At 39.5% G+C, this 13,388-nt stretch overlaps 5 protein-coding genes across 11 annotated transcripts; 3 read left to right on the forward strand and 2 right to left on the reverse strand.

Annotated features, from left to right (window-relative positions):
- Positions 1–82: 82 nt before the first annotated feature.
- Positions 83–6,628, reverse strand: LOC136344659 (uncharacterized). 4 transcript variants are annotated; one of them, XR_010732989.1, is made up of 9 exons: positions 6,174–6,628; positions 3,715–4,806; positions 3,037–3,661; positions 2,728–2,983; positions 2,478–2,673; positions 2,052–2,170; positions 1,882–1,998; positions 1,513–1,589; positions 1,113–1,250 (listed from the first exon to the last, which is right to left on the reverse strand). XR_010732989.1 is itself a non-coding variant. In XM_066292320.1 (8 exons), the coding sequence occupies exons 1-8, from the start codon at positions 6,439–6,441 to the stop codon at positions 1,086–1,088; spliced, it is 2,823 nt and encodes a 940-aa protein (XP_066148417.1). In that variant the 5' UTR covers positions 6,442–6,628; the 3' UTR covers positions 83–1,085. The 4 variants fall into 4 exon arrangements, 2 of the variants coding, with proteins under 2 accessions (XP_066148417.1, XP_066148416.1); XR_010732988.1 differs by lacking the exon at positions 1,513–1,589 and adding an exon at positions 1,719–1,815 and having other exon boundaries at positions 1,119–1,250; XM_066292320.1 differs by lacking the exon at positions 1,513–1,589 and having other exon boundaries at positions 83–1,250; positions 3,715–4,791.
- A 182-nt stretch (positions 6,629–6,810) lies between these two features.
- On the forward strand, positions 6,811–8,828 carry l(2)09851 (WD repeat-containing protein 1 l(2)09851). The gene is made up of 7 exons (XM_066292324.1): positions 6,811–7,196; positions 7,309–7,541; positions 7,593–7,811; positions 7,871–7,992; positions 8,043–8,212; positions 8,267–8,481; positions 8,531–8,828. Exons 1-7 carry the CDS (start codon positions 6,944–6,946, stop codon positions 8,666–8,668), a joined length of 1,350 nt encoding a protein of 449 aa, XP_066148421.1. The 5' UTR covers positions 6,811–6,943; the 3' UTR covers positions 8,669–8,828.
- LOC136344664 (uncharacterized) lies at positions 8,658–10,811 on the reverse strand. 3 transcript variants are annotated; one of them, XM_066292331.1, is made up of 6 exons: positions 10,696–10,811; positions 10,053–10,181; positions 9,737–9,992; positions 9,369–9,680; positions 9,146–9,316; positions 8,658–8,978 (listed from the first exon to the last, which is right to left on the reverse strand). In XM_066292331.1, exons 2-6 carry the CDS (start codon positions 10,131–10,133, stop codon positions 8,803–8,805), a joined length of 996 nt encoding a protein of 331 aa, XP_066148428.1. In that variant the 5' UTR covers positions 10,134–10,181; positions 10,696–10,811; the 3' UTR covers positions 8,658–8,802. The 3 variants fall into 3 exon arrangements, with proteins under 3 accessions (XP_066148428.1, XP_066148426.1, XP_066148427.1); XM_066292329.1 differs by having other exon boundaries at positions 9,146–9,319; XM_066292330.1 differs by lacking the exon at positions 10,696–10,811 and adding an exon at positions 10,320–10,449 and having other exon boundaries at positions 9,146–9,319.
- On the forward strand, positions 10,459–12,156 carry scu (scully). 2 transcript variants are annotated; one of them, XM_066292334.1, is made up of 6 exons: positions 10,459–10,665; positions 10,987–11,154; positions 11,236–11,400; positions 11,449–11,686; positions 11,741–11,928; positions 12,016–12,156. In XM_066292334.1, the coding sequence occupies exons 1-5, from the start codon at positions 10,657–10,659 to the stop codon at positions 11,926–11,928; spliced, it is 768 nt and encodes a 255-aa protein (XP_066148431.1). In that variant the 5' UTR covers positions 10,459–10,656; the 3' UTR covers positions 12,016–12,156. The 2 variants fall into 2 exon arrangements, with proteins under 2 accessions (XP_066148431.1, XP_066148429.1); XM_066292332.1 differs by having other exon boundaries at positions 11,741–12,021.
- Positions 12,157–12,608: 452 nt separating this feature from the next.
- Positions 12,609–13,383, forward strand: ND-MWFE (NADH dehydrogenase (ubiquinone) MWFE subunit). Its single transcript, XM_066292335.1, has 2 exons — positions 12,609–12,932; positions 13,121–13,383. Exons 1-2 carry the CDS (start codon positions 12,846–12,848, stop codon positions 13,247–13,249), a joined length of 216 nt encoding a protein of 71 aa, XP_066148432.1. The 5' UTR covers positions 12,609–12,845; the 3' UTR covers positions 13,250–13,383.
- The last annotated feature ends 5 nt before the right edge of the window (positions 13,384–13,388 follow it).

Genomic DNA, 13,388 nt, shown 5'->3' on the forward strand with positions numbered 1-13,388 from the left:
TTATTATGAATGACGTCACGAGAGTACTAAAATCCATAAATTTTCCACAACTTTCAGCGCGACCGCGAAAGAAAAAGACCGATTGTTTCTGATAAAAGCATAATTTATTAACACAAATGCAACATATAAAAAATATTGGAAATTCGATAATAATACGTATAAAAATCTATTTTTTCCTGGAAGAAAAGCGTTCATAACCGCGACTCCGCAGAAACCCAAATCAAACTGTGTAACTGGTATGTACAAACTACCTTGCTCTGAAACAAACAACCGTAAAATCTAACTAAACTGCGTGTTAACTTGACGATACAACAGATTCGTTAATGAAGATCACAACAGTATTGGACAAATAATTTACAAAGATTACCTTAATCTCTTATAATCACAATTTCCTTAACGGTTAGTTGGTATGCGATTAACTGTACAGTAATGTAAGTAGACGCAGATAAAGCCCCTCAGCAGTATTAATTTTACGAAATAATGATAAAATAAATAATTAATAAATTGGTGAAGGTGCAAGATGAGCTTAAGATTACATTCAATTCGTCTTGGTACATTGTTAAAAACTGAAAACCCGCTTATTGAAGGAGGATAAGGAGAATATTTCCATATTGCAACCCTCATATTGCACGATGAGATTGTTCAACCTCTTTGTTCCATAAAATTTGCCTCGAAAGCGTCGGCCTTTAGACAGTGGTGATTAAAACCAATATATATATATACATATAATGTGGAACAGCCAAATGCGAAAAAAAATTAAATATCTGTATATTTGGATATAAAGTTTACAACCGTAGCAGTTTTGAACGGAGAATGGAAAAACCTTTCGAATGAGGAGTCACAGACCCCCAGTTCCATTTTAACAATTTGGAGGCCCTAACTGTGATCCAAAGGGAGTTGAGTTTGAAGATAAATTTTTTATGTTGCAGGATGTAATTTCAGAATCTAAAGTTAACGTGTGTCAACATTTTTTCCATTTGCCGTCGGAATTTATTCCATTTGGCTGTTCTACACTGTATTCAACTTTTCGATCGACTTCGTATGTTAACGATATGAAATTTTATAGCTCTCTAGCGAGAAAAAGCTTAGTTGCGTATTCGGTCCCAGAGGGAGTGTCGGAGACTCGCCTTAGTAGGACTGAGCTCGCAAGGGCTGGGAGTGGGCGGACTGAAGCACTCATCGGCCGAGAAGGTCAAGTCTTCTTCGTCGGAGCTGATTAGTTGTTCCAGGGCTGCAGTTCCGTGAAAGCTCTGCAAAAGGATCTTAGTTTGTCCGTGTTGATTCGAACATAAAAACAGGACAACTACAACGCACACGTTCATGTGAGGCCTTGGCAGATGAAAAAAGCAATGCCACAGATTTTTTACTTTCAAATTTGCTTTAAAAGAAACAGTTTCTCTGATAACGAAAGGAAAAGAAACGTGTATGTGCCTTGGTGGAAAAACGCGGCAGTGCGCAAAGTGGATGTTTTGATTAGCAATAAGAGGAGACAATTAAATGAAAAAAACAGACCTCAGAGTGAGCACATTCACAAGTTTAAGGCGGCTATGAGCTGAAACCAAACAAATCTCTTTTCAACTCTTTGAATACTGAAACAAAAATAAATACGTTTCAGATCTTGCAACGAGCTTTCACTGGTATAAAACCTCAATAAGTTTTAGTATCTAATGACACGCAAAACAAAGATTAATAGGTACATTCAACAAACAATGTTTTACCACAGTAAGAGCCACTTAAACCTACTAACAAGTGGCCTCCTCAAATATATTTCTCAGAGACGCTCTTCAAAGTTTAAAGAGTGTCCCAGCCGCAACGCTACACAAAATTCCTTCGATCAGCAAAAGAAAATAGTTCATTGTAATTTATCCGAATGGAGCTCACCTGTGATCGATGAACTGAGCCTGAATGCGATGGCGAACTTTCCGGGCTGGCCATGCCAGTTTTGTTGTGAGGACCAGTTATTCCGCTCAGCCGTTTTTCTAGCTCCTTTTTCTTGCCCTGGTATTTTAAACCTTCAAAAATTAAATTTCTAGCAACTAAGGCGGAAATACCTCTGCGGCAGCCTTCATGGGATCGTAACTTTTCCTTCTTTTCCAGTTCTGGAACTCCATTTCTCGACTGGAAAGGGAAGAGTTACTTCTAGGTCCGTTGTTTTGCTTTGAACCTTTACCTAGAGAACCAATTTTAAGCCAGAAATTCTGTGGAAATTACTAGAGCAGCAGGAATATAAGACGATCAAACCCGTCCGATAAATCGACTGTGAATTTAATGATTAATATAGCAATTACAACCGAAACGGCAACACCGCACTGCGCATTTGTCGAAATAAAATGGCGGACGCATTTGACTTCTGTGTGAGTGCAACAAACAAAGTAAGTGATTTATTCAATTCACATATACAGGGTTGTTAAGTTTCTTTGAAGCTCTTCTACAGTGAAATCCAGGTTCCTCACTATTCAAATCACATTTTTCCTTACCGTCTTTTTTCCCGCTTTTCGAGGTGGTGTTCGTCGACTTGGAAGTGCGCATGCTAAATCTCCCCCCCTCGCTTCTATTGAACGTCGACGGTGGTTTGGTCACCGGACAGCTATTCCTATTCGTCACCGTCTTTGGCACTTCTTTAGCCACTGAACTGGCTCTTTTGTTGAGACTAAGCAGGTACCTGCTTTGCACCTATAAAATCTTATTCAAAGGAAAAGGAACTCGTTTTAATTTGAGCCGCAGTACTTCGTTGGTTTTAATCGGTTTCCTGTCGACCGAAATTGCACGTTCCTGCTTGACTCCCACTGGCTGAAAGGTCTTGCGTCTCATGTCGGGCGTGTTAGGACACTTTAACTTTCCAGCCTCGTTGTCCACCCTCGCACGCCGCAAACTGAACGTCCTATTGCACCTGGTATTCGATAAACTGCCCAAATCTTTGCGCTTTTGCATGTTGGCCTCCAAATCTTCTTCAGAACTCGTTTCTGTGTCCCCAAACTTATTCCTAATTAATGAAGCTGTAAATTAAACGTCCACACGCGGACAATAATCAATTACCTATCGATTTTCCTATGCTCCTCCACCCTGCTGGCTCCCAGGCCGGGTTTAATACACGCAGTAGACGAGCTCTTTTGCAGCTTCGGAGAGGGACACAAGTTGGAATCCTTCAACAACCCGAGATTATTACTCTTCACCACATTATTTATCTGATTTCTATTGGAAAAACTGCTAGACCTTCTTATGGGACTATTGCTAGGCGAGTTATTGATCTTATTGACCACTTTCTGCCTGGGATATTGACCAAACACGTTTGTGTAAGTTTGGTCGATCGGCTGCAGGTTCTTGTTCTGGAAGTGTTCCAGCTTGTTGTTGATCGTCTTGTCATCCAGCGAATTGTGTCTGATGTGCAGGGCGCGTTGCTTCAGCAAATGAGCGGTGTTGTTCAGCTGCAGGCCATACTTTTGTTCGTAGTCGCTGTCCTGATCGCTGTTGTCCTGGGATAGCTTTTGCTGCAGCGAGTTGATGTAGTTACGGGTCGGTCGCAGGATCGTGTCAGTGTCGAAATCGTCAGGCATGGCCGAGAGGTTGTTTCGGCTGCGGGGGCGCGAGATCGTATGGATCGGCGATGGGATTTTCGTGGGAGAAGTTTTGCCAGTTGGGGTCAGCGGAAGACCTGTGGTAACTGTAAAATAACTGATGGTGAGTTACCTCGCAGTTATTTTCAGCCAAACTTACCTGTAGCCACATTGCCGCTTCTCCCGAGGCTAAAACTGGCGCTTACTACGCTTCCCACATCTGCCCCACTGCCTGAATTAACTTCTATGCTTTGCACGTTCACAATATTCGCCGTCAACTTGCTCTTCCTGTTCGAACCAGGCCTCGCGGAGCTATTATTTAGCATATCTTCATTGTAGATCTTTCCATCGACATAGGCCTCAACATGCACCTCTGACTTGGTCAGACTCAACCTCCGTTCCAGCTTCCTCTGCTCCTCGTTCTTGCTGCGGAAGACCCCGCTGGAAGTCACCGAAATTATCGACCCTTGATCGGATTTTTGTTTCTCTATGTTCGAGGGGGCAGACTTAACTCGAGGTGTATGAACAGGACTTTGCCGTTTCTTTTCGTTAGTTATTAGAGAGAGGTTTTGGGTAGGTGAGAGGATGGGTGAAAGCGGCTTTTTGCCTTGAATGAGATTATGCAATTCGTTATTTAGTTGGTGGTGAGGCTTTGCAGAGCCAATTGTGCCGTTGGCGGAGAAACTGCTCTGTAGACTCGAGACCGTGGAGGAACTTCCACTGATTTGAGAAGAAAAAACGGACGAACTTGTAGTATCCTCAGCTAGGAAGTTCTGGCTGGACAAACTCTTGATGTACTCCATGGTTTTGTCTTCAACAGAAATCTTCTCTATTTTAAAGTCATTATCTATGCTCATCCGAGCCTTCTGCTCCTCAGTGTAATTGTCATTGTCCACAGTGTAAGTGCCAGCTTCACTGACAGTATCAGATTTCTTATCATCAAAGTCCTTATCGGTTAATGTGGAATCGAACTGCAGTTTCTCGGGCGACAAATTGAGCTCTCCAACGCTTCTAGTCACATCCTCCAGATTCGGACTGAAGGGGCTGATTAGCTCAAACTCGGGGCTGGATACGTTAAGCAAATCGCAGGCCATCGAAGGGCTGTCCAGGGACAGAAGGGTGGCATTGGGGAAGGAGTGGGTCATACGCTCTGAGGCGACGCCCTCCAGGGGCAAAGTCAGATCGCTGCGTTTTGTTGTGGCGACGTTGGCACTCTTGCACCGTTCTGGACGCTCGTCTGAGGAAAAATAGCCTGTAAGGGAATGTAGGCTTAGCTGCAACAGGGTCTGCTTAATGATTTATGTTTGAGAACAAGACGAGTGAACGAGGAAGGCCTTATTTGGAAATGATGGTGGTGTGAGGTGCGTAACCGCAAATAAAGACTGCAAACAACTATGATTCATCGACAAAAGCAATTTGAGGATGCCCAAGGTCAATTTTTACACCTGCTTTGAATATAAACGATTAATGATGAATAATCAGGAAAGTGTCGTTTAAAAAGCTGGAGGAAATCTAAAAAAAAATCGTGACGCTCCACAAGAATGAATTTCCTTTTTACATCTGTTAGTTACAAATTACCCAACGGTGATTTCCCCAAATTTGTTTGTATGCACGCAACTCAAGAACCATCACGCATAAACATTTTTAATTACAGCAAGAGCGCCTTCTTTGTTTTTTATTATTTTAAGGTCAAACGGTACATTTAATTTAAATCAAGGAAGTTGGCCCAATAACTTGCCACACATTGTTCGTACACAGCAGATTTCCTAAATGGGAAGGAAGATTAAGAAATTAACTAAAGTTTTCTGCAGATATGTGCACTTTCATATGGCCATTATGTTTCTCTTCATGCTCCATGGTCAGGCAGCGTGAGTCACTATAAACATCATGCAATTAACAAAAAAAATAGAAAGTAAGGGATTTTAGTGTTATTAACCAATTTTTTTCATTACTCCGGAGTTAAAGAACTAGAGGATTTTCTTTATTGTACTGTTAAGGACAATCACTGTGATATGACCAGAAACTTGTCTCCTACTCCTTTAAATAACCAATTAGCTAGGTTTTTTCAGTAAATAGGTTCTCATGCATCAAAATTTCTCTGAGGAAAGCAGCTTGGACACTCGACTCATTTGTAGAACCTCATAACATAAGAGGTAATGTAGGTCTTTGACATTGCTAGGAAAACCAACTATATTTAAACTCTGGGTAAATATCATCTTCCAAAGGTCAGTCCAGGTTAGCAACTGAACATGTGCCAAATTTCCAGCTTCATCCAGCATTAATTTTGCGAATTTACTATTTGTAATTAGGCATTTTTTGGCTTTGCTCTCTAACAACTTCCAACTCGAAATAAAATTGCATATGGGCAACTGGTTAAATAATTGACTATCGACGCTCAGCAAATACCACTTCATATTACTTATACCAGGAGAGGCATTTGATATTCAAATATTGACTTTGCCACTTACTAAAAATGCCTCTACACTCCTCACGATACTTGCATTAAACAGACTTTTTCAACTAAACTTAATATAGATTTGACTTTATTTGTCAAAGCCCAATCATGGGCCTGGTGCATAAACTCATACCTGATGCATGTAATTTAAATTCAAAACTTACCTTCGGACTGAAAACTGGATTTTCTAGGCAAATTCCCGGTAAGCGGGTGTTTCTTTTCGTTGCCGACACCCACACTACTCCCAGAACTTCCCTCCAGCTTGGACATGGACTTGCCCCTTTTGTGCCTTTGCTGGAACTTCTCAGCCAGGGATTTGTGCCTTTGGAGGTCTACCTTTTTATCATCGAAATCGATGGTAAAGGCAGTGGGCCGCGGCGATAAGGGCACGGCGGACGTACTGTCTGGGGACGTTTCGTGTCGTTCCTCCATATTTTTTGCAACAGCAATTCTTTCATAAGGAGATTCGAAGTGCGGTTACATTGGCGCGGGACTTATAGCTGATCATTGGGCGCGAGTTTTGGAAAGAAATTAGTTTTATAAACAATGACAAAAGGGGGAAATTACGAGTTTAAAACACCACGAAACACAATGCATTTGACAACTATTTTTTTTTTTTTACCTGAGGAAATGTGTCAATGTCAGTGCCCAAGTTGAGCGCCATCTTTTAATTAATAATAAATCGAACAACCAGAAAACCTCGAAAACATCGCTTCATTCTTTTCTAATGCGAAATATTAAACGAAGACAACCCCTTTTCAGCAACTTTCCACTTCCAAAAGAATTTTTAATTGATCGCGTACTTAACCTCACGTTTTGCGCTCCATGTTTTGTACTTCAATATCGAAAGAATTTCAAAATTTCTTTTCCTCCAAGAAGTCGACTTTTTAGAGCTCCAAAATACTCTTCTCCCCTTTTGAAGCCTTCGGTCAGAATGTCGGACGACGAAATGGATGTATCTCACGACAGTTCTTCTGAAAATGAAGAGGAATTAGAGAAAGCAGGATATGACCAGAACATGGACAGTCAGAGCTCCAGTACCAATCCTAAAACTGAGGTATATCTGCCTGGAAAACCACTTGAAGACGGCGAAGAATTGACTTGTGATCCTAGTGCTTATATCATGTACCACCAAGCTCAGACAAGTGCCCCATGTCTTAGTTTTGATATTATATCAGATACTTTAGGTAAGTCGGCTTCAAAAACAAATAGGTTTGAACGAAAGTTTAGTATATAGTATATCAATATTCTGCAAACTCCTGTTGCACTAGGTTAAATGTTGTAATTTTTATGTTTTAGGAGAAAATCGCACTACATACCCTATGACTGCATATATTGTGGCAGGCACTCAAGCCTCCCAATCTCACGTAAACAACCTTATTGTAATGAAACTCTCTAACCTCGATAAAACTTCAAAAAATGAGGACAGTGACGATGATGAAGATGAATTATCAGACGAAGAAGATGAGGCCAATGGTCCTAAAATGGCTGGTGCATTGATCAAGCACCAAGGCTGTGTAAATAGAATCAGGGTATGATACTGTTACATTTAAATCCCTTAAATTCTCACAATAAAAGATTAGTCGACAGTCATAAACAATACAGTCTTGGCAGCTGCTTGGAGTGAGTTAGGAAGGGTAAATATATGGGACCTAACATCTCAGCTGCAAGCTGTGAATTCCAGCCAGCTATTGGCAAAATACAACAAAGACAATAAACAAAGTTCAGTTACTCCATTATTTACATTTAATGGTCACAACACTGAAGGTTTTGCCATGGATTGGAGCCCCACAATTTCAGGGGTATGAAACTATAAGAACACCACCTTTTCCATAACAACTAATATATTCTTCTTGCTCAGCTTTTAGCTACAGGAGATTGCCGTAAAGATATTCATCTTTGGAACCCTTCAGAAGGAACCACATGGAAGGTGGATCAGAGGCCATTGATTGGTCACGAAGAGTCCGTAGAAGATTTGCAATGGTTTGGTGTTTTGTCCTAAAGCAAAATCTCCGTTTAAATGGTATATGTAGGTCCCCCAATGAGCGCAATGTTTTGGCGAGCTGTTCAGTAGACAAAAGCATCCGCATTTGGGATACTAGGGCGAATCCAAGCAAGGCCTGCATGATCACATGTGAAAGAGCGCATGATTGCGATGTTAACGTCATCAGCTGGAACAGGAATGAGCCATTTATAGCCAGTGGTCAGTAATGAAGTTTTTTTTGACACTTAAAACTTCAAATACATTTCCCGATAGGCGGCGACGATGGATTTCTCCATGTGTGGGATCTAAGAACATTCCAGCAAAAGACACCGTTAGCCACGTTCAAGCATCACACAGAACCAGTGACAACAGTGGAATGGCACCCAACAGACTCAGCAGTTTTCGCATCAGGGGGCGCCGACAATCAGATAGCTTTATGGGATTTATCGGTGGAAAAAGACTCTGAGACTGAAGCAGAAGATATCAAAGTCTGTATGGAATTTAAATTGTTCTGTTGCTGATTATTTTGTTTTATAGGACGTGCCTCCGCAATTGTTGTTTATTCATCAAGGGCAAAACAATATTAAAGAGCTACATTGGCATCGGCAGCTCCCAGGAGTGATTATTAGTACGGCAGAAAGTGGATTTAACATATTTAGAACCATTAGTGTTTAAATCCGTAAAGCATTATATTTTTCTAATTTGTCCTATTATGTAGGAGCATGGCATCCAAAGGAGTATTGAGGTCAATAGAAAACATTCTCCTTCAATTATAAATATGTACAAAATATAATCTTATTTTAATTCGATTAAAATCCGTATTTCGCACGACTCATCATTCGATTATTTTTACTGGTGGCCCAGGCAGCCTTATACTCCTGTTCGTTTGCTTTGGCCTGTTGTGCCAAATAGGTGATATGGTGCTTCCTCTTTTTAGTTGGATCTAGGACTTCTTCTGGCGTAGCTTTGGGTTGCAATTCTGGATCTAAAACATTCGAAAATCGTAAGTTACAGGGATTTGGAAAAGCTTTTTCTTTTAAGATGTTTCTGGGATATAAGCACTCAAAAATAATTTAAAATTTTGCTGTATCCACCGTTTTGCCTTGAGTAGTTTATTTAATTTAAATAAAGACAAGAAAACATGAGTTTTACCAGTCAAAGATTTGGTCATCCATAAGTCTTTATCAGGCATTATTTCTTCCTCGTTTATGTCAATTAATTTAATATTGCCCATGGGTTTTTTCACTTTCCCTACCAGCTCTTTAAAGGCCACATTATTCAAGCCCTCATAAGGCTTTTCTGGTTCAGGAGCTGTGGAAAACTCTTCTAGAAGTCAAGGATTAAAAATATGTAAAGCTCTATAAAAACCAAATACCTGCAGGAGGTTCCAATTGTAAAAGCACCTGAGTTTTGGGTATTCTTTTTGGAACTTTAGGTCTTCCACACACTTTCTCCCACATTTTATCATCAAACATTTCTGGAACCGTAATGTCTTCACTGTCTGTGTCAGTATCACTACCACTTCCAGGTCTACTTTGATGCACTGAGGCCACTTTATTTCTAATAATACCGGCCTTTTTGGCCGCCTGAGGAGGAGTGGAAGGTTTTTTGGTGCTTCTCTTAGCCACAATGTTTGGTAAAAACATTGTGCTTGATTTGGGAGCTGCTTGCACTGGTGGCAACATGCCTATAAAGATAACTAAAATAACAATTATTCTTTAAATTTTTTCTGTGTATGTAGACCTAACAATCCACTGCCTTTTGCTGAAGCTTTTGCACGTTTTCTGGCAGGCTCATCATTTTTAATATCGTTGAATTCCGATAATGAAGGGATAGTTATCAAAACTTTTTTCTTCTCTTTTATGTTCTTGACTGTGGGAATGAAGTCTTCAAGCTGATCATTTTCTTCTATTTGAGTGGATGTTTGAGATTTTGCACTGGGCAGTTTGGAAAATAAGTTATTAGAAATTATTGTAGTTGATGACTGCTCAGTAGCAGGCTAAAAATTCAATAAGCCTCAATTTTTTCCAATGTAACACGAGATGAAATTGCTTTGTACCTCTGCAATGGTAACTTCCATTTCATTGTCATTGATTTCAGGTTCGCTTTCACTACCATAATCATAGGCAACTAATGCCATATTGTGCTAATTATGAAGAAGAATTGAAGTTAGATAATGCAGTCAAATCTAGGAAAGAATAAAAATTAAAATTACAAATGGGTCTTGTGATAGTAATAAATAGTAGGGACAAGTATATAACATTACGAGTCATGTATTCCATCAATACATGCTTATCATTACGCTGCTTCTTATGTACATAATGACCTTTTCCATTGTTTTTAATCCTTTGATCTTGGGCTATTTATTTACGTACAGTACATATAAAAACATTATTCTAACCTCACTTTGATGGGAATGTGAATCACAAACGTTCTCCTTTTCAAGCACAATATTTATCAAAAAACAGTTTTTATCGATAGTCTAATCGTTACACAGTGAAATATTACAGGGTTTCATCAATATATGTAAAGAACAGTTCAAGAACTGATACCGAATAAAGAGGTGAAAGTGATTTCTTGAACTTTTTATTCTGAAATTGGATCAAAAAATACACATTGTGCTGTGTCACTCATATCTCGAAAACCTAAGGAATATCTAAATAATGCTGAAAGTAAGTTTAGATTATAAAGACAATTCTTACCGTGTTTTATATGTTTTTAAGTGTTTTATTAAAAATTTGATCTAATTTTTCTGGACATTTAACGTTTTTCTGTCCTTTTTCTTGTCTTGTATTCATTGATCGCTCCGTCTCTTTCTAGCAACACTCAGCCATTTTCATGTTCTCTCGCATCATTTGTTTATCAATAAGGTTTTTACAATCTCTACTCGAACAGAGTAAACATATAGAACGAATGCTTTGTCAATAATGTAAACATTAAGTAGAAATATTTGAAATCATCTCCGCATTCTCCATACATTTCATTGTTTTAAGGGAACCGTTAGTTTGGTAACCGGAGGAGCGTCAGGGCTTGGCAAGGCCACAGTAGAGCGCCTCGCAGCCCAAGGGGCTCAAGTAGTTCTTTGCGACCTGCCAAAGTCAACGGGAGCCGAAGTGGCCAAAGCTATCGGAAACGATAAAGTCATCTTTGCTCCCGTCAATGTAAGTTGCATTATATAATCTAGACCACACAGAATTATATAAATACATATATATATATATGCTGGGAACTTTATTATATAGATAACTAAAGAGGAGGATATTCAGAGCGCCCTTAACTTGACCAAAGAGAAGTTTGGCAAGTTGAATCATGTGGTCAACTGTGCGGGCATTGGGGTAGCCTTTAAGACCTACAATTTCAAGAAAAATAAGCCCCATTTTTTAGAAGATTTCTCCAAAGTCATTCAAGTCAGTTAAAAAAAATCAACCGAGCCTCTTCTCAATCTCTTTCCTTAGGTGAATACCATAGGCACTTTCAACGTAATTAGACTAGCAGTAGGATTAATAGGGGAAAATGAAAGTGGCCCTAATGGGGAGAAGGGAGTCGTGATAAACACCGCCAGCATCGCAGCTTTCGATGGACAAATGGGTCAAGCAGCGTATGCGGCCAGCAAAGGAGCTGTGGTCAGCATGACTTTACCCATAGCTAGGGATTTAGCCAGTGACGGAATACGCGTAGTTACCATCGCCCCAGGTTTGCGCCCATTAGATTTGAACACTTTCTCGTTTAGTTATTAACATTTTTCAGGACTCTTTAAGACTCCCCTCTTATCAGCTCTTCCAGAAAAAGTAATCAATTTCTTGGAGAAGTCGATCCCCTTTCCCAGTCGCTTAGGAGAGCCTGCGGAATTTGCCCATTTGGTGCAGGCCATTATTGAGAATCCTATGTTGAATGGAGAGACCATAAGGCTGGATGGGGCTCTTAGGATGCAGTAGGTAATTAAACAAAAGAAAATAGTGTAAAATATATATTTTTTTGGATTAAATTGTTTGCTTATTAATAAATAACAATTTTTCTACAAGTTTAAATTAGCATGCAACAAGTTAACCCCTCAGAACACCCTTTCCGACCTAAGGATAGACTGGAGGGGCAGTCTACCTGGCAATTATTGTGTAGCTGATTGCAATTGGCATTACTTAGCTCAACTAGAATATATATGTTCTTTAACATGTAAATGAGCAATGAAAACCTTCTTACTTTCAGTACAACAGACTGCTCCTCTAGAGCTCTGAAAATTGCATAGACCTTTTAAATCTTCTCTTTCTCCACCGGGGCATTCGCTTTCCAATACGCACAAACCTTTACGTGCGATGCATGGTTCCTCCGCGTAGAAATTGGATTCTGTATGATTAAAAAACTCCTGTAAATTTAAATGATTAGGTGTACGTTTCAATGGCAAACCTAATTTGGAGCTGAAGGTGCCTCCAACGAGCAACACTATTAACACGCACAAATGAGCTACGCAGTTGCGATTCGTGGTCATAGCTGCACAACTGTGGTTGTTTAATGTGAATTCTGATTGTTTATTTATGGGCAGAACGTCACAATAGATAATGAATAATGTATAATGTTTATCGTGCATTTTAATAGGTTTATGATTAATTTTCCGATACATAAATTCTCCAAATCCGTTCAACTAGTGCCCCGACTACTCTTTAATAGTTCTATCGACACCACCACAGCTCCGTTGGATGTCAAGAATAGTTGTCAAAGTTGGATTATTAAACTTAACCTTATTTTCTTGGTTTTGTATTTATTTACCCTACGAAAAAATTACGAAAGAAAAATCTGGATATTTGCTAAATTTGCCCATAACACCACACTTTGTTATTGCATACTCAATTAAACAACAATGTGGTTTGAATGTCTGCCGAGTTTCGGTATCATTCTAGTGGCTATGGCTTTCCCTCATGCTTCAGCTTATGTAATCAACCAATTGGTAAGATTATTTTAAGTAATCCCTATATAACCTTAAGACACATCCGAATATCAGTGAACTTAATCCAATGATGCCAAAATTAAGATTTTTTCCTTCAGCACATTCATTATTTTCCTACTGGTATTCATTATCACCCATAGAAACCCAAATACCTCTTCACTTGTTCCTCAATTATTTTAATGTAATAGGTGGTTGGAAATATGTTCAGAAGGGCTCTAGACTCTCAACCTTTAAGATTACAATACCTGCGAGACCAGAGACTAGCTGGGGGAGACGCATATAAAATGGTGGGTTTAGAAGGAATTCCAGATGAGTAACAATCTTGAACTTCCCATTATAAATAATTTTAATGTTTATTTGTTGCTTTATATTATGATGTACTAGGGTAGAGTTTAAGAGAAAGTTAATACATCATTGTGCGATTTAGCAGTTACAGCCTGTAGGCTTGAAATTGCA

The sequence above is a fragment of the Euwallacea fornicatus genome, chromosome 17 (genome assembly GCF_040115645.1).
Source record: "Euwallacea fornicatus isolate EFF26 chromosome 17, ASM4011564v1, whole genome shotgun sequence".
In the NCBI taxonomy this organism is placed as follows: Eukaryota; Metazoa; Arthropoda; class Insecta; order Coleoptera; family Curculionidae; genus Euwallacea; species Euwallacea fornicatus.

Bases quoted from the DNA above. Each gene is read 5' to 3' on its own strand.
- LOC136344659 (XM_066292319.1), bottom strand. From the start codon at position 6,441: ATGGAGGAACGACACGAAACGTCCCCAGACAGTACGTCCGCCGTGCCC. The intron at 2,674-2,727 runs GTACTGCGGCTC...AAGATTTTATAG, and splicing joins AACCGATTAAAACCAACGAA to GTGCAAAGCAGGTACCTGCT. The intron at 1,251-1,881 runs GTGAGCTCCATT...ATCCTTTTGCAG, and splicing joins GCTCAGTTCATCGATCACAG to AGCTTTCACGGAACTGCAGC.
- LOC136344664 (XM_066292329.1), bottom strand. From the start codon at position 10,133: ATGGCATTAGTTGCCTATGATTATGGTAGTGAAAGCGAACCTGAAATC. The intron at 9,993-10,052 runs GTACAAAGCAAT...TTGAATTTTTAG, and splicing joins TGGAAGTTACCATTGCAGAG to CCTGCTACTGAGCAGTCATC. The intron at 8,979-9,145 runs GTAAAACTCATG...CGAATGTTTTAG, and splicing joins GATGACCAAATCTTTGACTG to ATCCAGAATTGCAACCCAAA.
- scu (XM_066292334.1), top strand. The intron at 11,155-11,235 runs GTAAGTTGCATT...TTTATTATATAG, and splicing joins TCATCTTTGCTCCCGTCAAT to ATAACTAAAGAGGAGGATAT. The intron at 11,687-11,740 runs GTTTGCGCCCAT...AACATTTTTCAG, and splicing joins CGTAGTTACCATCGCCCCAG to GACTCTTTAAGACTCCCCTC.
- ND-MWFE (XM_066292335.1), top strand. From the start codon at position 12,846: ATGTGGTTTGAATGTCTGCCGAGTTTCGGTATCATTCTAGTGGCTATG. The intron at 12,933-13,120 runs GTAAGATTATTT...TTAATGTAATAG, and splicing joins CTTATGTAATCAACCAATTG to GTGGTTGGAAATATGTTCAG.